Source organism: Colossoma macropomum, unplaced genomic scaffold, assembly GCF_904425465.1.
Source record: "Colossoma macropomum unplaced genomic scaffold, Colossoma_macropomum, whole genome shotgun sequence".
Lineage (NCBI taxonomy): Eukaryota > Metazoa > Chordata > Actinopteri > Characiformes > Serrasalmidae > Colossoma > Colossoma macropomum.
The window spans coordinates 19408051-19433444 of record NW_023494807.1 but is presented as its reverse complement, the minus strand read 5'-3'; the positions used below and the strand labels follow the sequence as shown (position 1 = coordinate 19433444).

At 41.3% G+C, this 25394-nt stretch overlaps 1 protein-coding gene across 1 annotated transcript; it reads right to left on the bottom strand.

Annotated features, from left to right (window-relative positions):
- Window positions 1–223: 223 nt before the first annotated feature.
- Window positions 224–23772, bottom strand: LOC118796812 (midnolin-like). The gene is made up of 7 exons (XM_036555929.1): window positions 22931–23772; window positions 21346–21433; window positions 20996–21058; window positions 8731–9084; window positions 7389–7509; window positions 6548–6862; window positions 224–2777 (listed from the first exon to the last, which is right to left on the bottom strand). Exons 1-7 carry the CDS (start codon window positions 23149–23151, stop codon window positions 2515–2517), a joined length of 1425 nt encoding a protein of 474 aa, XP_036411822.1. The 5' UTR covers window positions 23152–23772; the 3' UTR covers window positions 224–2514.
- Window positions 23773–25394: the final 1622 nt, after the last annotated feature.

The window sequence follows — 25394 nt, the reverse complement described above, 5'->3', positions numbered from 1 at the left end:
TATTCAGTTTTATTTGATGTTATCCAGGTTCACACTTTGAAATTGCATTAACATTCTATCAATAGGTCATAAAAAATACTAGAGACTGAAATTGTATTCTGTCTTAAATTTATTACCTAAAAAGGAAAAAAAGAGTTCTACAGCAAGCCACACTGAAATGTATTGCTTATGAACAAAAAAGAAAAACAACAAAAAAGTTGCCCCCCCCAGTTGCCCCCCCCCCTACAATACCAGCTTTAATTTTACACAAAAAAGAGAAGGGAAAAACACAAAAGAGAAAAGCAATGTCAAATACAGTTTCTTCACAGTTACCAGATCGGCTTTATAAATTAAAACAGTTATAAAAAACGTGCTACACTGGCCTAGCGCAAGACCATGAGCTGAGACTCCTCACCTCCTGCTGTGAGACTGCAAGACAGTACAGGCAACAGAAAATGCAGCATGAACCAAAACTGGCATCACACAATCACAACTTTAAAAGCAAAATGCATATGTTTTCTTATCAACTACTTATATGATCAATTCAGCCTCTTTCTAATAAATTACATGCATTCGGCTGGGAGCATTTTGGGGACCTGGTTCAGGAACAGAAGTGCCTGTTGTAATGGTTTATTGTCGCCATCATATCAACTTAAATTTACTTGAAATAAACTTGTAACATTAATGTACATTGAACTTTTCCATCTCCTATAAAGTTACCATTACTGAGATATGAGAATTTGTTATGACAGCTCCAATAAACTAATAGGGTGACACTGTTCAATTGGACCTTTTATGTGCCGTTCAGGTATATATTTCTAATGTTTAGTTTAATTGCGGAGAGTCAAAAATTTGAAACCTTTAAACAAGTAACATTGAGAAAAGACAGGATGAACAGTAGACAAAAGCTCAGACGGAGGACAGACGTTACATCATGATCTAAAAAATACAGCAAGCGCTCTCTTTTAACATTTTTTTCCTCAGCTGAGAAGGTCTTTGTAGGCCGTCTTGCAACAAAAGGAGACAGACACACAGGCTCTTGTGTACATAAAGACAGCGTCCCTTGATCTCAGTCATGTTGTTGAAGCGCAAAAATGCATTCTCTAGCACGGGACATAGCTGTCATATCCTCGCAGTGATAGACAGCCTGGACACAAAAAGCATGATAAACATAAAGGATCCATAGAAAGTCTCCAGTGCCTGTACTTTTCACCATTTTAAAGACAGGTAAGGCCACTGTACACAAGGTCCATCCACCTATGATAAAGACGAGTGTCTTTTTCTAACATCATTTTCCCAGTCTTTCCTAGGCCATACAAATGTTGACATGGCTATGGGCCAAAGAGAACAAATGTTAATGACATCTTCATTTCTAGGCTTCATATGGTGCAACATCAGATGAAACAGTGGGGAAGAAAAAAATGACATGATACCCAAAAAATCCGGCTAAAATGGTCATTTCTCAAACTGACTGTAAAATGGTTCTACGGAGCTAAACTGTGACCCACTCATGTACATAAGAGAAGCATGCATCTGCTGCATTCCTGCAGAAGTAGGTCATAGTTATAATGAGATGAATGGCCAGACAAGACTCTCCTTGGTTCATCATCCTTTGTAGCAGCAAAAAAAAGAAAAAAAAATTCAGACTGTGTTATCTGACGCTTCAATACAGTAAAAGGTAAACGGAGGCACTGTAATATCACCTTAATACTTTAACCAGCAGATACAGTTTTACGACATGTGCACACGATTTTGAAAAAAAAAGTGTAGAATGGTGGCTCCACTTATAAATAAAAAACACGAAAGGAAAGTGTCTTTTTCGTTATTAAATGCTCTTTTAGTTTGCAGGTTGACGACAATGAAACCGCATGAATAAGTCAGTTCAATTTCTCTCAAGTTTTCTCAAGCTGAGTATTGAAAAAAAAGGAAAAAAACCTTAATGCTCACGAGTCGATAAAAATGCAGGAGTGTGCAAAATGTTAGAAACTGGAGACGAAAACCTGAATTCTTGCTTTGTAATGCTACATGACGCATTTTGTAACAACAGCAACTAAAACCACCACCATGTTGAGTGAAATTATCAATGCCCAGTAAGAGAATTTATGGGATCCCAATACAAAACAAAGGGACCCAATGACAGAAAATGGACTTTCAAGAACAAAACATGGGTTTCCAACGAGAAAATACAGTTCCACTGAATGTTCCAATAAAGTTCAGAACGCATCCGGTCTATAAAACGTCCCGAAAGATGTTCCTTAAGTACACCTCATCAACCGTAAAAGAGCAAGAGTTCTCTTTCAATTCAGACATTTTGTGTGTCTTGGTTGTCCAGACTGAATGACCAAACCACCACAGTCTCACATCCCATTCCAATATGATGCTACACCACTGAGGCGCAGAAGAACTTCTTGGTCTTCAGTCTGCAAACACTACGTCGTCTTTTCTTTTTCAGCTGTGTTCCTCTTTTTGTCCCTTGCTCTTTCGCTTGCGTACCGCAGCCTTTCTTCGCTGGTCAAGCATTCTTCTCCTTCTCTCTCATGCCAGGACGAACTCGGAGCCCATGTCGGTCTGAACGTCGGGCTTCCAGAGTGCCTCGTCGTAGTCCAGGTCCAGAGAGCCTTCGCTGGATAGGCTGCTGTTGCTGTGGCTGCGGGCCGCTTTGCGGTTGGCCAACCAGTGGTATGGCCCGCGGGGCTCCCGCCTCGCCCGCCGCCGAAGCCTCCGCTGCTGCAGGAGAAGCTGGAGGCGCTCCACTTTACAGCGTGTGGCCTTATTCTCTGTCTGCCTGGAGGGCTCACCTGCAGGAGAGAGAGAGAGAAAACACTTCAGTTATTGTGAATCAGAAGCAAATTCAGGGTACTTTAGACACAACAGTTAAAAAGTTCATTAAAAATATGGAATTTATGTTTTCAATTATGTTAAACCAACGCAGTGGCTGATGAATGTTTGAAATTTGAGCTGTAAAAAAACTTAAGACATTTTAATGTGTGTAGACTGAGTTTTGTTGGCCAAGTTTTATTGATTTTCTGAGTGAAAGTAAGTTAACTTTAAATAGTGGTGTTCAAAATTTTGCATACAACTGTAAATCTTCGTAGTAAATAGTTTTATTAACATTGTATATAAGATTATTAATATGATATGATGATCATTTCAAACTTTGGAACAGTAGAGTATTTTAACATATTTTAGGAATTTGCCTCCATGTCTGGAAACAAACACCATTTTCATCCATATATTGCACTTTAATCCACATACTGCAGTCAATACAAACACAAATCAGCTTAATCTTCCATGCATGTACATCTGTAAAAGTAGTATCAGTAAGCTTTGCAAAACATTATGCCTCAGCCATTATGCTTGTCAGTGTGGTTGTCTCTTTTGAAATCGAAATGAGTAACTCTTGTCTCTTATGTGCTGCTAATCACACCACAAACATGGAAGACACACAGCTTTCAGTAGAAACACTTGGAGAACTAGAGACACCTGCAAAATAAGCTTTGTCAATGAAGAATCCCCAGTTATTATGTAATGTGGTCTAGATCTGCAATCAGCCTTTTATGTAACACTTCAGGTACAGATGCAGTTGTACGGGAAATATTATGTAACCCAAAACTACGGACGTGAGAAACAACACAGCAACCAGCCAAACATGAACTTTGTCTCTCTTCTCCTGTCTGCTTTTGTTTTGCAAAGTTTCAACATCAGGCCGGCCTTTAGTTTCGGTATTTGCATTGAGGAATTCCTCTGCTCTGCCCATTGAGCTTCACTTTCATTATCAGACATGTTTATTGTGACAAAGAAGAAAACAAAAGGGACACTCGAGCACCTGTTATCACCCAGCAATGAAAAGGTACAGAATGTTGCTATTATACATAGTGTTTTAGTTTTCCTAGTCCTGCTCTTTCACACATAGAATATCAGTCCAGTCTTATTTTCACTACTTCCCACATTTAGAGTATTAGTGGACATCCAAACTATGAAATGCATTTAGAATAATGCAGGGACTTATCAACTGCCTAACTGCTATTAATTCAACCAACCACAATTACTTACTAAATCCACACTTTTTATCTTTCACAATCATTTGTCTGATTGTAATTATTTATATGGCAATTTATTGCCAGCTAAATTTTCATCACCATGACAGGCCTAGCAAAAAGCGCTAAATAACTTATTTTAGTTCCACATGTACTGAGACCTTATAGGCTGCTGAAAATAACTGGTTTGGGAGTGACATTTAAAAAACTGTTTTATGGAAACAGATCTATATTTTGGTACTTGGGTAACTTGGTACTCAACTTTATAGATCATTAAAACCTTACAATAAGTGTGTCCAAACTTATGCCTGTACGAACACATATATAACACACTCTATACACACGCACACACACGCACACACACACACGCACACACACGCACACACACAGTCAGATATCTGACTGCATGCTGAGAGACCACTCAGGAAAAGAGAAGACAATAGACGTTATCTTATGTGACTCGTTCCATCCGATTCAGAAATTAACAAGCCGCGGCTGCTGCTACTGGATGGGTCAGAAAGCGTCCAGTGGCACTAGAAAGCTCTGGCATGGCACAGGCCCAGGTCACGGGTCATTGGAGGAGAGAGAAGGAGGTCTGTTCTTTCCACAGCCCTCCGGCCGGCCTTGCCTCATGCATCATTTAAGCTTCATCAGCATGTTTCCACTGTGCACACACACACACGCACACACTCTGACCCACATGTCTGGCTCCTATTGGCCCCCGAGAGCCCATACGGACAGCTATTATGATCCAGGACCTCTAAATAATTCACAAACACTCATTCTTGGAAAACAGGCAAGCTCAGGTGCGTGAGAGTCTCCTGTGTGAGTGTGTGTGTGTGTGTAACAGATTAATGTTCACCAGCATGGTTGTGATCTGTAGAGATTAAGCACAGAGCTCACTGTGAATACTAGGTCACTCTCAGGCCATTCAGGGAGCTCTGTGTGTGTGTGTACTTGGTTTTGTACATTTTTAGGACATCAAATGATCAAAGTAGAATGACATATTATTATTAATTATGTCATTATTAATGATGTTATCTAAAGCAATTGCTTTGTTCAAACACAATGTATATATGGGACATATTGTTATAAATGCACATACGAGATATATGTATAACCATATGTCCTCATATTGTATAAGAAACAAGTATGTGTGCGACACTGAAGGCTGAATCAGTGGAGTGAATGAGAGGAATGCAAACACAGCAGTGGAGCCCTGACTGAAGTCAGTCTGTCCACTTACCTTTAACCGTTCTGTCTGTGTGCATGTGTGTGTGTGAGTCAAATACTTCCTCTCACTACCAAAGTCTAAGGCTAAATGCATTGTTGACCACAGAGCCCGTCTAAGTCAACCCAAAAACGCTTCAGGAATGAAACTTCACTTTGTGCTTGCTTCTTTTCTGTCAACGCCCCCACAGTGCACTTTCTGTCAGCAGCCAGCGAGCATGTGTGTGTGTGTGTGTCTGTGCAGACTGTTCCATATAAAGGCAAAAGCACACTGGCGGGGAGCGTGTGTGCGTGTTTCACAGATGAGGTTAGAGATCTGGAGTAGAAGAGTGGAAACAGCAGGAAAACTGTGGAGGATTGTGGGAGAAAAGCCTGCAGAACTTAAAAGTGGAGCTATTCAGAAGGGCCATTTAATATGTAATGTGAGTCAAACTCCCACGCACAGAGCAATCAACTCATTAACACTAATCATGTTTCTAATCAAAACTAAAACAACATTCCTTACTGCTAATTTGCCACGGCACACATATCCGTTCACTGCCAAACAAATACAGTACAAATGCACAAAGAGGCACATGTTCAAACAAACAGACACAGCTGTACACAGACATACATGGGTCAATGACAAATAAAGCTCAAGATCATTTTAAAAAATTCTAATTAAAAAGAATGACGTGCATTTGTGTTTCTGCACAAATCTATTCAATGTGTTGATATTTGTTTCACTTTGCTATAAATTCATTTTTAAAATGGATCAATGGAAAAAAAAAAAATAAAATCTTATATGTGCAAAAAAAGGGCTGCTGGCATTGGCATTGCACCATGAAGCTGATATGGGGTCTTCTTTATGATACAACAACCTGCCAACTGTTTCTTAAGAGCATGTAACAATAAAAGTGCTTTGTCGTTGGTCGCGCCATGTGACATTTGAGAAAATCAGAATTTGCGGACAGATTTTCAATGAGTAAAATACTTGTAAAGCTGTTATGATTGTACAGGTTATGCTATGACTAACATTTTCAAACAAAAAACTCTTACGTCACACCGACACACTCATACACAGACACATTCATTTAGCACCAAGTATGCAAGTACGCGCATATATAAACACACACACACACACACACACAAAGATGACACCACGTCCAGCTTTCTACCAAGCCTGTGTGTAATCCTCCTGGGAATTCCACATGCAAAGGTTGCCTGAGCCTATCTGTGTGAGCAAATGTGTGCTCTGTGTGTATTAGGTGTAAGTGTGTGTGGGCTGGTGGCCTTTACTGTGACTGCCGGCTCTAACTCACCGGTGGTTTTGCTGATGCGGCTATGGCTGAGAGACGCTCTGTCTGAGGTAGGTGACGGTGGTGACGGTGAAGTCGGAGCTGATGGGAGCCGTATGGTGGATGGTGAAGAGGGTGAAGCGGGTGGTGATGGTGAAGCGGATGGTGTTGCCCGGGGTGATGAGGGGCCCTGTGTGTGGCAGCGGAGCTGTGCAAGGGCAGGTGGAGTGCCCTGATAGTGGCGTGTGGCACTCAAGAGATCATTGAGGATCTGCAAGATGGTGCTGATGTCACGGCGAGGACGTCCATTACTGTCCTGACAGTTAGGGTGCAACGTGCCTGCAGACGGAGAGAGAAAGAGTTATGAAAAATATCAAACATATTAACTCCTGAAGCTCTAAACACTTGTTATCTAAAAAAATGAACAACATTCAGGGTTAAGTTAGCTACTACACTGTAAAAAAAAAAAAAAAGTGAAAACAAAACTTTAAGGCAACTTTCTTTAGAGCATTTCTGAGTTAACTTTGGGGAACTCCTATTGAAGTTGAGTTAAGTCAAAAAAGCTGTGAAGTTGTCTTAAATTTTTAGGTTCAATTTTTCTGTTATTTTAACAGGGTTTAGTATTTAATTTAGTTCTTTTAGCATCAACTATATTTGGGGTTAAGGGGAAAGCTTATTTCAATTTGAATGTCATATCTTTAAGGGGTTAAAACTGCACCTACACATGGGTCAATACTTTAAGTACTCACTCTCATAATTACATAATAGTTTCATAGTAGCTACAAAAATACATAAGAAGTCATTTTTAAAGTATGTTACTCAGTATACTCAATATACACTCAGCAAAGTCCACACTGAAGGATACCTGAGAAGGTTCCTGAGAAGACCCCAGGGGCGTGGTTAACGAAGCTTTCTATCACTGCGCCTGGTTTCCGACTCAGCCACGAGCTGGAGCTGCTGCTGAAGCTCGGCGTCCCGCACTCACCCTGAGAAACACACGCACACTTATTACACATCTTTATACAGCAAAAACAATGCATGGTGCAAAACCATGCAGTCAGCTTGTTAGAGGGAATCTTGCTCTTTATAGCATTCTGAACATACCTATACAGAAACTAAACAGACTGCTGTTTTTGCTTTTGGAAATAAATCGCTTAATACAGCAGATAAGGCTAAGAGAAACTTAGTTAAGAAAAGCAGGGAGAAGGTGCCACAATACTATACACAATAAAAGGGCATGTACACTCAGGTCATTTGACAACTCTACAGATTTTTTTTATATTGGCTCCAATTAAAAAGTTAACACCTTTAACCCTAAAGGCCCATGTGTGGCTCACGCATCAACTGCTCTCTCATAACCATATATATTAATATATTAGTTTCATAGCAATAATTGAATAAAGCTTAGTACTTAGTGAATAAGTCATACTAGTTACTGAACAATAAGTCTTAGGATTAATAATTAGTGGTGTCATAGTTAACAGTTGCTATAAGTGAGGCTGTATTTCTCTCTTCATATACAGCTTTTAGGCAAGTTTCGTTATTTCTAGCTACTTTCATGCCGTGAATTTGTTCATCACCACAGTACATCAAGTGTAAATTTTGTGATTTACATGCCAAACACACAGCTGATGTGGCAATATCAGTAACATCAGTAATGCAGACTACACTGGCCAGTGCATGCCGGAGCGAAACTATCAAAGTGGAATGCCACAGTTCCTCTTAAAACAGGATGTAACGTAGCAGCATGAGAGTGAAAGGCTACAGTTGCGAGTCAGGGGCTGGGACATACAGCCACTGGACTGGAATTGGAAACTACGTTCATATGAGTTTCGTATTCAGTTCTTGTGAACCCAGCAGTCACATAATGAAAAAAATGTTATTGAATTACTGAAAGTAATAAACACATTCTCATAAAGTTTTTATTTTGTCCACTTATATAGCAAAATGTATCACTATTTTAATAGGAAAAAAAAAAATCTTTCTTTAGGGTCAAATTTGAGCCAATAAAACAATTGAGATTAATTGCAAGTAACTGCACAAAAGAATGTGATTAATCATGATCAATCAATCATTTTAATCACTAAGGGGTTAATTACAGTTATTAAAAAGATGATGTTGTTTTATGTTCAATGACAGCCTGTACAACTGGACATAAGAATAGGCAAGCACTGATCCCAGCTGGGCCATTTTCCAGTATGTATTACCTGTGGGTAGGTGGACTGTCCCGGGACAGGACTGCGAGCACCTGCAGCTGAGTGGAGGTGGGGTGAAGAGCCAGCAGGAAGGGTTGGGCTGGAGGGGGGTGAGAAGTGAGTGGGGTAAGTGTGATGTCCATGTGACGCCCTCAGGTTGCTATGTGGCGTGGGTGGGATGTGGACATGCCTGGCTCCACCCCTGCAGGGCTCCGTAGGCGTCTCAGCCGTGCCTGAGGGACTCCTGGTGGTGGACTGCTGGACGCCTGAGTTTTGCGCAGCCAACTGCAGCTGCACGAACATCATGTGGTCGCCCACGCGGAGGGCGAGGGTCAGAGGAGAGCGGCCCGAAAGAAAGTCACCGACCTGGGAACAGGAAGAGAGGGGAAAAGAATGTGAAGGCAACTTCTCTATGATTGTGACACACGTTAAGAAACTTCTACAGCACTCACTTCCCACAGAAACCTATGAATGAAATACCCAAAAAGAAGTTTGGTTACAATGAATGAGACTGTTAAAAACCACAGATTTCTACAAAAGCTGATTCACTCAAGGCAGTGGCTTGCAAGTTTGTGCACTAGAGCGTTTCAGTGACCACAACACATGCTCATCTTTCCTGTGAACTGGTCAAAAATGTATGTATGGGTTGTTATTCAATTATGTTTTTAATTTTAATGAACAAATATTCAATCAAACAAAAACAAGTTGTCAAACAAAAAGCTTAATTGGATTTGCCATGGTAAGATGACATGCCTCTTTATGTGCAGTGTCACTGAGAACCTTGAGGATGAAGGTTTAGCATCAAAAAAAGTTTGAGTTTGCCTAGTTGGTTAGTCAGTACTGGGCAAATGTCAGAGACCATCCTTAATAAATTTAATTTCCAGCCAAATGTCCATTAAATATAAGGTTTTCATTTTCTCTGGAGGTATTTCTGAACAGGCTAGATTTAAGATTGTCCGCTTGCATAAGAAAGGGGGAAGTCAAAAGAAAATAAGTTAAAAAATAGAAGTTAAAAAACGTGATTAAAAAACAACAAAACAAAAAAAAACAACGCTCAGACTTTAAAAGTCACTGAATGTTTAGGATTACTTGGATTGTGAGAAGAGGAAAATGCAACCAACTTCTACAACTGAACTTTGGAGGTGTGGAAAAATATCCCCACAGATTCTCTGAAAAATGAAAGGAAGTCTCCTGAAAAGAATGGAAGCTATATGGCAAAGGGTGTGCTTGCAAAATATATTTAGTTGTTGAGACTTCAGTATAATTTAGATGCTTTCTGCTTTTTTCCCCTAACACTGAAAAATGAATAACTAATACTTAATAGGTGTTGAAACTGGAAATTAAACAAATTAAGGGTGGACTCTGACTTTTGCACTGTACTGTAGTAGACGGTGCAAACAGTAGCCATATAGGCCCACAAAAATGCAATTTTCCATAATCATGACTAAACACCTGTCCCAATCACAAGCCGATTGCCGGCCATATGAGGACAAAGCTGAGGCTGTGCTGGCTGTCAAATTAAGCGGACCACTGACTTAACTCTATTCCAGAAGACCCTCTACCACAGTTTCAAGCCTCAGCAACCCACATCACCCCCTGTTCTACTAACGCCGCTCCATCTCCAGCCCAGCATACTTGTCTGATGACAAATATGCCGCAACAAGACGAAACCCTCCCTCAAAAGGCCACCCTTCTCCAGCACTCCTACTTTGAGCCACCTGAAGAGGCTTCCAGCCCCTGGAGGAGAGGATGACTACTCGAATAGTGGCCAAGTGAGGGAAGCCCAGCCAGCTTTGATGTGAATGAATCACAAACCACTGCAGTGATGTCAGCGCTGGCTCACTGACGCTCATAAAAGGCCTACTTCTCTTTTGCTCCTAACCACGGCACGCAACGCTAGAACACTAAGAGCTCCGAGAACACTATGAGCATGTGCTCAGCTAATGAGGCAGAGCAGACTGCAATAAGGAAGAGAGACACTTCAGCTCAAAAGACATTCAACTGGGTCGCATGTCTGAGAGCTAATTAGTCCGCTCGTAGAATGTGTTCACCATTAATGTTACGAGAATGGCAGGGGTGTAAAAATGCATCAATAATTTGTGATGCATTGAGCTATTCAACTGCATCCATAACTTTATAAGCAATTTTAAATATAATATAAATATAATATAACTATTTTACATTGTCTATATTATCAATATTCAAGTACTGTGGTTTTAAAAATATATATAAAAAAAATCAAATTGTGGTGAAGTTTGAGATTTCATGTTGCTCTGAAAAGCTAGCAAATTTAGCATATTCAAAATTAGCTAGATGTTGGAGGGGAACTGCTGCTCAGCTACTGCAATCAGGATGATGGTATCAGAATTATAACATGGACTGTTTGATAAAAATCCAGCTGAAGTAGAACTACATTATGATACATGGATGTACAATAAGGAAGCTCATACTGCTCGCCCACTTCTGAAACCAAAACGAAGCCCTTTTAGTTGACAGTAAGTCCTAAAAGGGAACACAGTTCTACAATAGGAGGAAATGCTGAAGACAGGGAACATACAGCTGTTTTACTATTATTTAAGTGCTCCACATGTAAGCGAACAACAGCAAAAAAAGGTGAAGGAGCAAAATCCGCTTTTTGCTTGTTGTTTCTCAAATTTGCACTGTGATGCAAAAACAGCTTGCTCCCTGCATTTCAGTGGAAGCAACCACACGGCAAAAACACACGCTGAGAAATGCAGAGAACTTAAAAAGTTCTTACAACATTCGGGAACCCCAAGCGTAAAGGTTACCCACATGTAGGTGTGTGAGTGCATAAGTGTGTATCTACTATGTGTGCCTTGTGTGTGTGCGTGGGCAGGTGGCCTTAAGTTTGATTGATAGCTCTCGTCTCTCTGCTAGGTGTCATGGTTGCAGGCGGAGCATGACACCAGAGGAGTCTGGGAAATCTGCAGTAACCTTTTCACCAGGCAGTTCTCGGAGGCCTTCCCACCCACTGGTGTCCTCTCTCTTTGCCTACTGAGCGCTGCCTGAACAACACAATCATAGTGCACTTATGAAATTTATGAGTGCAAATGAGCGCATTTTTAACAGCATACCTGTGAGGGGCTAGTTATAATTGCTTCTTTGCTGTAGTATTAAAACAATTAATTAAAGTAATTACTGACAGAGAAATATATTAACATTTGATTACATTCTCTATCCACAGGTTTGAGTCAGCACTTCTGGCTTTTTTCCCCATTCGTTTTCAATACCAAAAAAAAATGACAAAAATATAGTAAAGGTGTTCCTTTATGCAAAGACTGTATAGATAACAATAACTTTAGTAAAAGTTACTTACAAAGACAAATATGAGATCGACTGAAAGTTTACAACCTGCACTTTCTCTGACTGTTCAAGGGGAATTCCACCATAATGTCTGCAGAATTAAACTGTTAAGATGCAAACAAAGTCGTTCAGAGTGTTTTTATGTGAAACGCTTTCATTCTAGAGAAAGAGTCAGAATTGTTCACAGTGATGCTGACAGTAGCCAGACCACAAGCGCTTAACGTCTTTAAAAGCTTCTTCACAAAACGTCATTACAAGAAATGGTTACAAATAAGGTGCCTGATACCGGAGACATTGTTTTCCGATAGTTTTGAGATAAGATTTTGGTCTGAAACATATTTTAAAAATCGATTCATGGCGGAAAGGAACATGCAAGTTGTTGTAGGGCAAAGAAAACTTTTATTTTCCAGAGTTACCACTATTTTACCATTATCAACATTACACATAAAACCTTAGAAGATGCATGTAGGTTTGCCGTTTTTTTGGATAGCAAAATAAAGTGGCGAAAATTCCGATGTAGACATCGTGACCCGTTTCCACTCACCACCACTGTAAAGAAATCTGAGTTTGCAAGTTTCTCTACAGAGAACCACCTACCATAAAAGCACTCTAAATGACTTTATTTACATCTTAATGACTGAATTATGCTGAAATAAAAAAAAAATCAGTGAGATTCCCAATTAATAAGCTCGAACGAGAAACTGAAAAACATTTAGTACAAAATTTTATTCGATCAGGCTGCTGTAGGGAAGCTTTACAACAGTGACATCATTATTATTTGTGTGTTGAGAGTCTGCGGGAGGGGTGTGTAGTCAACTGCAACAGATAGCTCTGTCTGGAAGAGCATGCTGGGTAGCAAAGACTTCTTTAAGAAGTGAGTGGAACACTTCTTCAGACAGCTTGGTGCACAGATCACATAACACGATAGAAGCAGATGAAGGTGAAGGAAAACACTGTATGTGGGTGTATGCATATGCATGTGTGCACGTGTGCATATGTAAGCTGCGGAGAGAAGAGGTTTGTTCAGGGGGGGTTGGGGGTGGGGGTTGGTAGGGGCTGGGCGGGTTATAACTTTAAGAAAGCCTGAAGCTCAGAAATTGTTTGCAGGCATCCCTCCCTCACCGTCTGCTTTTTAAAGAAAGGAAGGGGGAAGGGAGGAGGGGGAAGATGAGAAAAATACCACCAAGATGAGGTGGAGCTTGGAGCTCTGACTGTTCTCAACTCGGCAAACGGAGTAGAGTCTCTTTGTTTGATGCACTCAAACAGGGAGAGATCCTGCAAGCTATAAAAACAGACAAAAGTACACTGCTGGCAACCATCGTGAAGCCAGAATTTTGTCTGTATTTTTACAGATAACGCTGTCATACAGTGTCAGAAACCACATAAGCAGGTCTATTTGAAATTACTTAACTTGAAACAGGCAAGTGTGTGATGCTTTGGACATGTGGTTTGCATGACTCCAATAAGCAATTCGTTAACACACGCTTGCTCACTTGTTAGCCTTGTAACACTAGCACAAAAATAAAGATGCAAACTTCAGACACCAAACGCATCTTGGCTGATTGACTACATGTTGAATTGGGGGAAACTGTAAATTATCGCTTTAAAAATTGAATTAATGTTCAAGTTCTAATTTACAGTGAGCTCTTTCTAGCCTCCTGTAATCATTCTGTAAGATAAGGAATGCCACAATCTCATCAGCGATCAGTACTGTTAGCACTTGAGAAGGGAACTAAGGGAACCTCATAGGTGAACCACACATAAACCTCAATGCTAATGCAAAACGTCCTTCTGTAATCGTGTCACCATATCAGGATCCTATTATGGCATAAGAGGAGAGCCTGTTTGATTAGCCTCGTGAACACGGCTTGACCCCGGCAGCACAGAAAAGACTCACTCAATGTCCGGATGTGAGCCAGCCCTGCGCAGGGGGAATCATTAACCAGAGATTGTCGTGAGCTCCAGGCACGGCGGCAGGCTATAAGCCCTCCAAAGCATGAGCTCACAGACGGGTCCAGCTTTAATCAGGGTAATTATTATGGGGTCTGGATCCCACCACCAGGCTCAAAGAGCTGTGTGTGCAGACCTGGGGGTGAGCAGAGAGAGAATAGAGAGATCTCTCAGTCTTCCCCCCATTCCTCTCTCTCGCTCTCTCGCTCGCTCACCCTCTCTGTGTGGAAAAGCCCAGTCACGATGCCGACCACTTCAAGCACAAAGGCGAGTGGAGAATGAAAGCTGAAAGTGATCACGACTCGAATAGCAGTCCGTCTATTTACACTGCGCCAATTTGCACGCCAGTCAACAAACTGCAACCCGAGCCCCCACAGAAAAACTCATTATACAGCTACGTACTCACGAAACACCCAGTCAAGTACGGTTACTGTTGAGAGGAGACGGTCCAGGCAAACGCTATCTGTTGTCTGAATATATGGACCATATTAGGCATAGGCTTTTGAGACTGTGTGCAATATCCATCCCATCACACGCCCTACCTATTGGCGATTAATGATAGCATCAAGTCGAGGGGGAGGGCGTGGTGTTGTGGCGACAGGCAAGTGAAAGCTGTTTTCCAAAACCCACTTTCCTGTACTGCCACCACGTTTTCAGCAGGCATAGAAAAAAAAAAGCTGTCAGTTCTGACCGAGACACTGTCCCTAATGTTAACAGACTATGAGGATCCTCTTAACTGATACTAAAGATGATTGCTTTTGTTCAACTTAAACCGTTTTCTTACATTTAAATCGTCCAACCTGACTCACATGCGATAGATTGGAACTATCTAAGTAGGCATATATAGACTGGAAATGATGGGTATCTTATTTTTCCATATAAAATCAACTACTGTTTCAATCTAGCTGTAGCAGGTGACTAGTTTCCATTATTAAGGCCCACCCAAGGCAAGAGAGGACAGGGCCTCCACCCGGCTGCTTCTCCATTGATCCTGAGGCCACACAGATGGCCTTCAATTCTCTCTGCCTGCACACTGCTATTAAGAGCCAATGATTTCCAATTATAGTGGACCAAGACTGCAGATTACCCCACAAGAGATGGAGAGGAGAATAGAGGAATGAGATAAAGTCCACTCACTGCTGATGCTTAGAAGAAGATGTAACAATAGGCAATAAACAGGATGGTGGCCTATAGACCAGCTGTGGTGCATTTGCACAGCAAGAGCAATGAGAGGTACTGACCACTCAAGACCATTGGTGTTCAAACCAACAGCAGTAACACTAACTAGCAAACCCAGCATCAGTGCTGTTAAGACCAAAAACAAAAGTCCAATGTTTAAAAGACCCAACACCAGAGCTATTCACACCAAGAAGCCCAACCTCAGTGCTATCCAGACTAAACAACTCAATGCCAGTGCTGTTCAGACCAGCAAACCCAAAACAACAACAATCACTGGCTGTTGTTATCCTTTGTTCAGTACTGGACATGATTGTGATCATGATGGCATCATAACACTTATGATGTCACAATGCTATTCTGGCCAAGAAAATACACTTGATTCCAGATGTTTCCAAGTCCACCAGTTCAGATAAAAACACGACCACCTTGTTCTCCACACCTGCAGTTTTTTCATATGTGCGCTACACATTATTAAATCAATTAACCTTTAATAGAAAGGGAACATTTTCATTACACCATTCAAAGCCATAACACATAAGGTCCAGCCCACCTTCTTGGAACAAAGCAAAACAGTACAGGAATAGTAATCTACACAATATGTTTCATGACCTCATAACAATGTCTCTTTAGCCTTCAGCTCTAAAAATGTCAGCAGCTCATCAGAGACAATCAAGAGACAGGAAATAATCAGCAAAGAATCTGTTCAGTCTGTCCTGAGGTGTGTGTGTATGTGTGTGTGTGTGTACGCATATTTGTTAATGCTACAGTGATCAAATTATCCTTGTCCTCTCCTCAGATCACCTAGGCAGCAATATGTTCAATTTATCAGTGTAGTAAAGCATCTTTCTGTTATGTCTGTTCCTCCATATGGCGATCAATAAGTGTAAAGCCTATACACACACACACACACACACACACACACACACACATACACACACACACACACACACACACACACATACTGATTAGTGTATGCCTGCGTATGGAGGGCGAGGGAGGGCCAGCTCAATACAAATCACGCTTCCACAATAGCACCATTATGTCACAGAAAGCGCAGAGAGGTGAACAGGACAGTAGTGTGGGGGCTGTGCCACTGATAAAGAGGCAAAAAAAAAAAATCCAATACTCAAAGCTCAATCATGATCCGTCCCTGCACAACAAGCGTCCCCTTGTAAGACGGCTGTAGACTATTCAGCTCATCTCTTCATTTCATCAGGAAGGCAGTAGCTCGATATTTCCGGAAATCTTTTTAGACACTCCACACTCCCTATTGTTCCCATTTTAGCCATTCAGCTTTTGTGAATCAATTATATTCTCCCGCTGAATTAGTCTGTTAGGAATGGAGAGGGAGAGAGGGAGATAGGGGGCTGTACTAGCCTGCTATTTTCGACGTATATGTAATAATGAGAAATAAAGAGAAAAGGCCAAGAATTTTATGATCCAATAGTCCATCTACTGATGATTATTTGAGAAATTAAATCTCAACGACTGATCAAAGGAAGTAAATGTAATAGAACAGTTATTACAATGTCACAATGCTCATGATGTCACAATTACTCTAGTACTGGAACAAAGGGTAACACTAACCAATGATAGTTGCATGTGTAGAAAAAGACAATGAAGCAAGTGCAGTAACCTCTGATTTTATGATGTGTTGTTGCGTGACCACTGCCCTGCCCAGCTAAGTGCTGCATTGGGTCAGTTTGTGACAAAGCCTGCTGACTATTCGGTTCAAATGAAACTCTCCTTCTCTTTCTCTCTCTTTCTGTTTTTCCACCCATTTCTCTTTCTCTCTGTCTATACTATCTCTCTCTGTCTTTGCCAAATAGATTCAGATTCAAATGGATTTACTGGCACGAATTGTAATAAACAACTGTTGCCAAAGCTCTGAAAGGGACATAAGAGGCACACTCACACACCTGCAAATGCTACTAGTTTGCATTCCTTTCTAACTTCATACAAAGTTTTTTTTTTTTATTGCAAATGATATCAGCATAACAAATGTACATAAATTTCCAAATTTCTTAGTATTTGCAGATGATGTCCCCCTTTTTCTAAATTCTAATACTTTGTTGTTTATTTTCAGGATTAAATGGGAAAAATCCTATGTGATCACAGATTCTCGGACCCCACTGTATATGATTATGCACACACTTACGTAGCCATTTAGTCTGTGTCTCTTGGCTGATGCAGTCTCAACCTCACACTGCCTCTCTCTCTGCTAAAAAAGCAGTCACAAGGTAGCTCAGAGCAAACAGCCCAGCCACACTCTGACAAAAAAAGGCACAGCTTCCTGAACTCCCCACCCCCGCACTAACCAACACACACGCACGCTCGCACTATAAAAAGGGAAAAACAGGAAGAAACCTTTTCTCACAGATACAGGTATGCACCAGCGGTTTCAAAACAGCCTTGCAGAGACACTTTCACACACACTGTGCACTCCACTCCCACAGTTCAAGGCAGGATTTCCAGGTTATAAATATCTGCTGCTGAGGAGCCTCTCCTCAGCGCTTCACCTGTGCACCCAAACCACATCTGTTAACTGACAACCACGGTATACGTACATGCACAGACACACACGCCTACTCATGCACGCATACACGTACAGAGACAGGTAAACAGAATGTCAAGGTTCACAAATAACACCTTTACCAGCACAAAAGCATACAGTAGCATGCAAAGGTTTGGGTGTCCCTGGTCTTATGATATGTTCTGTTGATTTTCTAAGTGAAAGTAAAACATGCAGTCTGTGCAAAAGTTATGGCACATTTTATGTTTTACTTTTTTTAATTTGTTAAATTAGAAATGAAAACTGCGCGCTAAATTTTGCACAAAAATTGCATATTTAATCTACACATCCCTGTAGAGGATGTGTTAACTTACTTGTTAGTTATTTACATATCAAATAAATGCAATTACAGCATTCAGGAATTGGAAAATAGTCATGTTATTTCATCAACCTTAAAGTTTTAATTTCATTTTTACTGGCCTTATTCAAAAACTCTCAATACTTGGTTAATTCACTGCAAAGGTATGATTGACACAGCTCTCAGCCAATCACAAACATCTCTAAACGTTCCTTCCTCCATCAAAACAAACTAGCAGTGAGAACAGCAGTAAATCAGCCTGAATTATTAGTCTAAGAAATGGTGGAAAGATGACTTTAGGCACATTTAATGTCTGACACCTGCTATCCTATCGCTGTGTTTATTTCATTCCTGAACCTGAAAAAACATTAAGCTACACTTTAAAAATGATTTTAATATGATGTCTAATGACAAACATTGTTACAAAAAAAAAATGTTGAAATCAGTTAGCTAATTAGTTTCCTGGACATAGCAACAATACCTAAGGGATATTGTTTTTTTTGCAAACAGTCAATTAACAATGCATGACATCATAGTATCACAATGTAAAAATGTGACAACATGCATTATGGAGAATGGACACTATTCATTATGCCTTCTAACATACTGCCTTGTTTGAACACCAAAGTTTGTAAACTAGTGAACAACAATGCACTCCGGCACTCCTTGTGCCTCCCAGCTGTAATATCATTAGTAAGCTGTGATTCCAGTCATCATTTTTCTTCATTCAAACTCCCAGTATTGAGAACTGATTTGAATCATGGGCTGAGAGTGTCGTTACACCCCTAATAATCAACAGTGACAACCCTAAAGTTATATATTTAAGAGGAACTGAAGACACACACAGGCTGCAGTTAAAGGGGTGAAGCTGCATAATGAACATGACCAAACCCAGCAGAAAGATGAGGCCCCTTAAGTGTTTTGTTTCGGATTGATAGGCGCGCCGAGTGTGTGTGTGAAAGAGAAGTGAGAGAGAGCGAGAGAGGAAGAGAAAAGGAGAGTGAGCAAACGGACAGGCGGACTAGTTATAATAAGAAATCTTAAGTGAGCCGTTTCGTGGAAATCTTTTCTTATCAACCTGATTCGACCATACACATATATTTACAGGATGAAACAAAGCTGACGGTTCATACAGCAAAACCAAAATGACACACAGTCATAATACGTACAGGGTGGAGTCTGTCTGGGCTTGCATGGTGTTCACAAATACACACACACACACAGATTTAAATGGGCAGGCTGCCATATCTTCAGCAATATGACTCACCCATCCTGTGTGATTTGCTTACATGGAAATGCTGCACTAACTCTGACATACATAGAAGTACATTCATAAAAAGCATAATCCTCTAGAAGACCACATGACATTGGACTGTGCATGCAGCGGTGACTGGACCAAAAAAATTGTGAAGAGGTGGTGCAGTAAATGTCTGTGGTTATGCATATTTGTATATAGGTACGTATATGCATATATGTGCGCGTAAATGCATGTGTGCATGTGCATATGTTTGCAGAATGAGTCAGCCAAGGCCTATTGTTTCAGTGAAGAAGAAAAGCATTTCTAAATTTTTAGACTCATGCTTGATTGCTGCCAGTTACTTCTCTGGTCTAACTCATCTACAAGCAGTTCACAAGCTCCATGTTATTAGGGTAAATGTCCTCACTTATAACACAGGACAATGTTGTTAATAATAAGAGCTACAATTAAGTTGCCATATTACTGTTCTTGGTTTTATTATTCTTTGTTTTTTTTGTATTGTTTTCATAGGTCAGAGTTTTCGGGCTAGAACTATGAAACTTTGCAGGATTGTAGAGCCTACATAATGAACTTGTGTTTTTGGGATCAATTCCAACAGTCAATGTTTATTCAAACAAAATTATTTTCCCATAGAAAACAAATGGCACAATGTGGAGAAAATTAAAATGTAACTGGTTCCTCAAAAAGAACATCTGTCACACTGTCCCTTACAGACATTACAAACAGACTCATATGCACACATATTAGCATTGCAATAGTCTAGCAACACACTAACAACCATCTGGGATATCACAGAAATGCCCTAGCAACACCTTAGCAACCAGCTGGTATACTACGGTATCAGCCTGGCAACACCTCAGCAACTGCCTGGGATAACACCAAAATAAAACTTTAGCTACGGTCTGGGATTCCACAGCAATGGCCTAGTAACACCTTAGCAACTGCCTGGGATACCACAGCAACAATGTAGCAAGATTTTAGCTACTGTCTGAAATGCTATGGCAACAACCTAGCAAAACCTTAGCTACTTCCTGGGATTCCATAGCAATGATGTAGTAACACGTTAGCAACCACCTGAGTTAACAACGGCCTAGCAACACCTTAGGAAACACCTAGGATACTAAAGCAACACCTTAGTAACAACCATGGATTCCAGAGCATTGGCTTAGCAACATCTTAGCAACCACCTGGGATACCACAGTGAAGGCTTATCAACACCTTAGCAGCCACCTTGGATTTCATGGCAACAATCAAACTTAAAGCTTTTCCATTTCTAGTTAAAACTCTTGTGATTTGAAAATTGCACTCTTTCAAATTGGAATTAAATTTTTAAAAATCATCTTTGAGACGAACGCACAACAAAATTTTTCAGTTTTTATTTATTTTTGCACCATCTGAAAAAAATATGAGCTGCCCTTTACATCATGTAACCAACAGAAACAAAATCACTTGACATATAATAGCCCCAACTAACATACATTAAAGTTACATTTAAGAACTTTTTTGTTTTCTACTAATAAGTCACCACTTCGAAGAAGGCTTTCTTATTACAGTGGCAACATGTTTGTGTGCATTTCAGTAACAGCCAGCTGGTGGGGAATGCCAGCTCATAATGCTTAGCCTGCATGTCTGTGTTCCTCTGAAATGACTGCTGTCTGTCTGTCTGTCTGTCATGAGTGGCCACAGTGCTTCTTACCTGAGTTTCTGTCAAACTCTCCAAGGCTTGCATGATGGACTGCTCTGGTCTAGAGGCCTGAGTCTGAGGTGAGGGAAACAAACAAAGATGTCAAATACCCCCAAAAGTTTATCCAACACATTCAAGTTAAAGAGTTCACAAACAGATACTGAATCCTTTGACAGGAATTTGACCCCTTAAACCACAGGCTTATTATTTACTTTCAGTAACTACCATAAATTATCCATTAACTAACATGCAACTAATACGTGTGTTATGTGTTTATGTTGTATAAAATTTAAGAGTAGCTTTTGCAGTTTCTGGGTATAAAACACTTTGCTATTGTCATTTCTCTCAACTCACTGGCTTACCATTAACCCTGCTTCTACTGATGGCACCAGGGTCAACTTGCTCCCATCCGTAACTCCAAAATCATGGAGTCTTCCTGAGCTCAGTCTCCTGCGTAACGAGAAGGACAGCGCTTAATGACAAACTGCTGACTCTCATTTGTTGCAAGAGGCATCCGGTCCGAAAGAGAGCACAAAACAGTTTTATAACACTGTCGCAGCTTACAATGTTTTTCTCAGAACGTTCCTTCCTGTAACTCAAACCCATGAGAGTTATGTTATTACTGTTCAGTGACACAACAAAGTTCATTCTGCGGAGGGTTGAGAAACAGAATGCTGCCTTAGAAGTGGACATTTTACTCATTTGGGAACCGGGAATACTAACATAAAAGCAATGTAAATAAAGCCATTCCCCAAAAAGTCCGGTCTTTGTTCAGACTTACACTGTGATATCTTGTTGGAACCAGCTACAATCCCACACTATGCTTACTACTCTATGTCTGGGAAACGGGCCCAGAGTTTATGATAGCAGTAGGAGGCTTTCACCACCTCTGTACTGTTCAAAAGTGTTTGCAGCGGAGCTTTTACGTCACTTGCACTCTTGACACAGTATGGTATTTTTTAATCTTTCGTAACAACGCAGAAGTCCTGTTACATGCTTTAGATCTGACAACTGGAGTGTCATTTTATACAGTAGGTCCCAAAAGTCTTGTTCATCATGAATGAAAACCTTAAGAGAGAACTACTCAGTGAACACTTATTCAGTACATTCATTAAACCAAGACAAATGATTTTTTTCAGCTGTTTGAGAAAATCAGCACTGGAATGATGTAACATCCTTGGAAATAGAGCTGGGCAACATGACAATATTTATCGTTATCATGATAAATTATATTACAATGTGCTTTTCTGAGCATACTGTAGATACCACCAGTACATAAAAACCACTTCCCAACTTCATGTTTGATTACAAAGACTGCATCATTAGTCCTGTTTAACTGGTTTCGTGATATGACATTTTGCCATATCGCCCAAATCTACTTAGGAACGTTTTAAAAAGGGAAAAGGTGGAGCATACAGGTTAAACTCTAAGTCCGCTACCAACTGTGGAGTCTCAATACTGCTTGCTCTTAATGAGAACTGGAAGGACTCTCCAATTCTGATAACACTTTACAGAATCAATGCCAGATAGAGTTCTAATATCACTGAGACGTTTTGGTGAATGATGGTTGAAATTTAGAATTTGGCAAAAAAAAAGTTTTTGCTAACTTTTTCTTGGTAGTGGACTTATAGACCCTAGTCAGACTTGTACGATCCTACATCCAGAGCACCACTTCTTTACACGTCTCTGCAAGTTTTAATGCACTTCATGCATGATGCCCGAGGGTTATGGAGCTTTATCCTTACAGCCTTCTACTAGATCTCATAAAGTCAAGTAAAACAGTATATGGCTTCTAGGACAGCTTTGGGGACGTGGCATACACGCAACACACCAACTCTGTTGCATGCACTGCTGTAGCCACACAGCCAGTCCGTAGCAGACTGGCTGTACAGCTTTCGCCCTCACTGCTCTAGTTTCCAGAGCCCCATAGGGAGCGTCGGAACTCACGTGTCTCTGTGCAGGAGCGCGAGCCTGTCTTTGGGCACGCGGAGCTTTTGCGAAATTCTCCTCTTCAGCCCGTCCACCGTCTCCTCGGGAGGGAGAGAGAGCTCGAAGCGAGTGCCCGTGGTGGTGTGGATGGATAAAGTCATGGGGGGCTCGCTGCGGACGGCGAGCTCAGAGCACCGGGACCCGGCGGTGCAGCCTCGAGCCTCAGGGTGCTGGTCCATCCGACAGTTAAAGCGCCAAGAACCGGAGAACCTGCAACAGCGCTGGAAGCCAGAGAGCGAGTGGAGTAGCGTAGCTCTGCGCTGCCACTGCTTTTGGTCCACACGGGGACTCCGTTACTGCTCGAGGGGAAATGAAACTATCCTTTCCACGCTTCGAAGAAGAGAAGAGAACCGGGCGTTGACCCTCCTCCGTTGTTTTGTTTCTGTTTTGGTGGGGGTGATTTAGTTGTTCGCACTGGCTGTTTTGCTCTCCTGCTTAAGCCGTGAAGTCTTAAGTTCATCCATAGGTCCAGCACAAAAACAAAAACCTGAACTCGGCGTCGACGTCCACCGCAGCACAAAGGGCGAGAGCGAGCACTCGGGCTACATACACATGTACAGAAAACAGAGGCTAATGAGGAGAAGTGAGAAGAGAACTAAGACAGAAAAGCACAACAACTCGTCGGGAAGGCGAAGACAAAGCTATTCGTCTCCTCCATCCCTTGTTCTCCTCGAACGTCGACTCGAGCCCCACGCGTGCCGCGAGCTCCATTTGTTACGAGGCTCCACCGCGGGGCCCGCCCACCGACCCCAACAATCAATCCGCAGCGGCCGGAGAGCTCGGCGACTCCCACATCGATCCAATCGTCTGACACTACGCAACACCCACATGTAGAAAACACCCCGCCCCTCCACGCTGGCTGAGCCAATCACAGCGCTCCTCCCAGCCGCTCTGCAGCCTGCAGCTGCCTTCCCACCCCGATCATTCATAACAGTTCAGTGCTAGCCGAGCAGCGCTCACGCACCTGAGGCGGTACATTTCGCCAAATATTTGGTCAAAATAACGAATGTTTCTGCGGTGAATCAGTCTGGAGAAGACGAGGTGATTAAAATCACGTGTTTGGTTCGGTTCATCATCATTGTTAATGATGATTAGGTGTGTAGTTTGTATCGTTTAGGTTAATCGGGCGTTTCTAGGCATTTGGGCTGCGTCCCAAACTACATACTATAATCGAGGTATTAATGGAGGTGCTATGGTGGTGTAAGAATTTTACATCCTATTTAGTATGGTAGTATGCAGTTTTGGAGCCTTGGACCCTCTCAGTGTGGCTGTCCAGTGCTTGTAGTGAATCAGGGTGAATTCAGGTTCTTCTTCTTATTATTTTTCGTTTTTTATGTATTATTTATATGATGATATGTTATTATTTATACATTAAAATAACTTATTAGTAGTAGTAGTTGTAGTATTGTTGCTTGTATTAATACATATGGTCATTATATGCCCATTATAATAAGATAATAAAAATATTATTTTGCAGTTTTTCCTTATGCTTATTTAGAAAGAATGCACTAAGCATTATCTGATACTGGAACAAACAAGAGTTTCAGAACATGTCTTATTATCTGATGGTCCACAGTGCCTGAATCCACCCTATCTAGATCAGTGATTACAGTCATAACTTGTACATCTTGCTAAGAGAGAAAGATAGGACGGTTCGTCACCTGTAACACAGTCAAGAACAATGAGTCATGAATTGCTGTACCCACTGACCCCTTGTTTACTGACATTGTAAGTTATCTCCCACCGCTAGGGTGTGTCCTTCTGGCTCACTCCACTTCCCCACGGTCCGCTTCAGAGCTTCCCTGTGATTTCAAGACTGGCACACTCTTGTTCACTAGTCTGCAATTTTCTTATAAATCTGTTATTCACTCTCATCCTGCCAAGTGCAATTCATATATTTCACTGAAGCGTATGTGTGTGCGTGTGTGCTAGTCCGGCTTTGTTGTTTTGTGTTTTTGTGTGCGAGTGTGGGCGGGCTTTAAAAAGTCTTGCTCACTGTGCCAAGTCAGCTAAGCAGGAATTTAGGATGTGTATGTAATGAAAACAGCCCGGTTGACCCATTGGGGCTTTGGAGATGAACGTTCTAGCGTTATGAAATGACATTCCTCTCGTGTTTGTCGTACAGGCTGGGCGTAGCATGCCCAGGTTACAGTAAAGTGACTCACTCATGTGTCACTTGTGTGTTTGGTAGTTTACACTGGCGCTGGAAAGAGGAAATTGGGACACAGTCTGTCACTGTGCCATAGATTGCTGGGTGGATACGCTCCTCCACACCCATTCCCCATGGGAATACACATGACTCGTTTGTCTTTGAGGCATCATTTGCCTGGGCTGTTTGATTATGAGCTGAGCTTAGATGCTTAGATCTTCAAAGAGCGCAGATGATTCATTTACATGGAGCAAGGTAGCTGTGAAGTTAAAG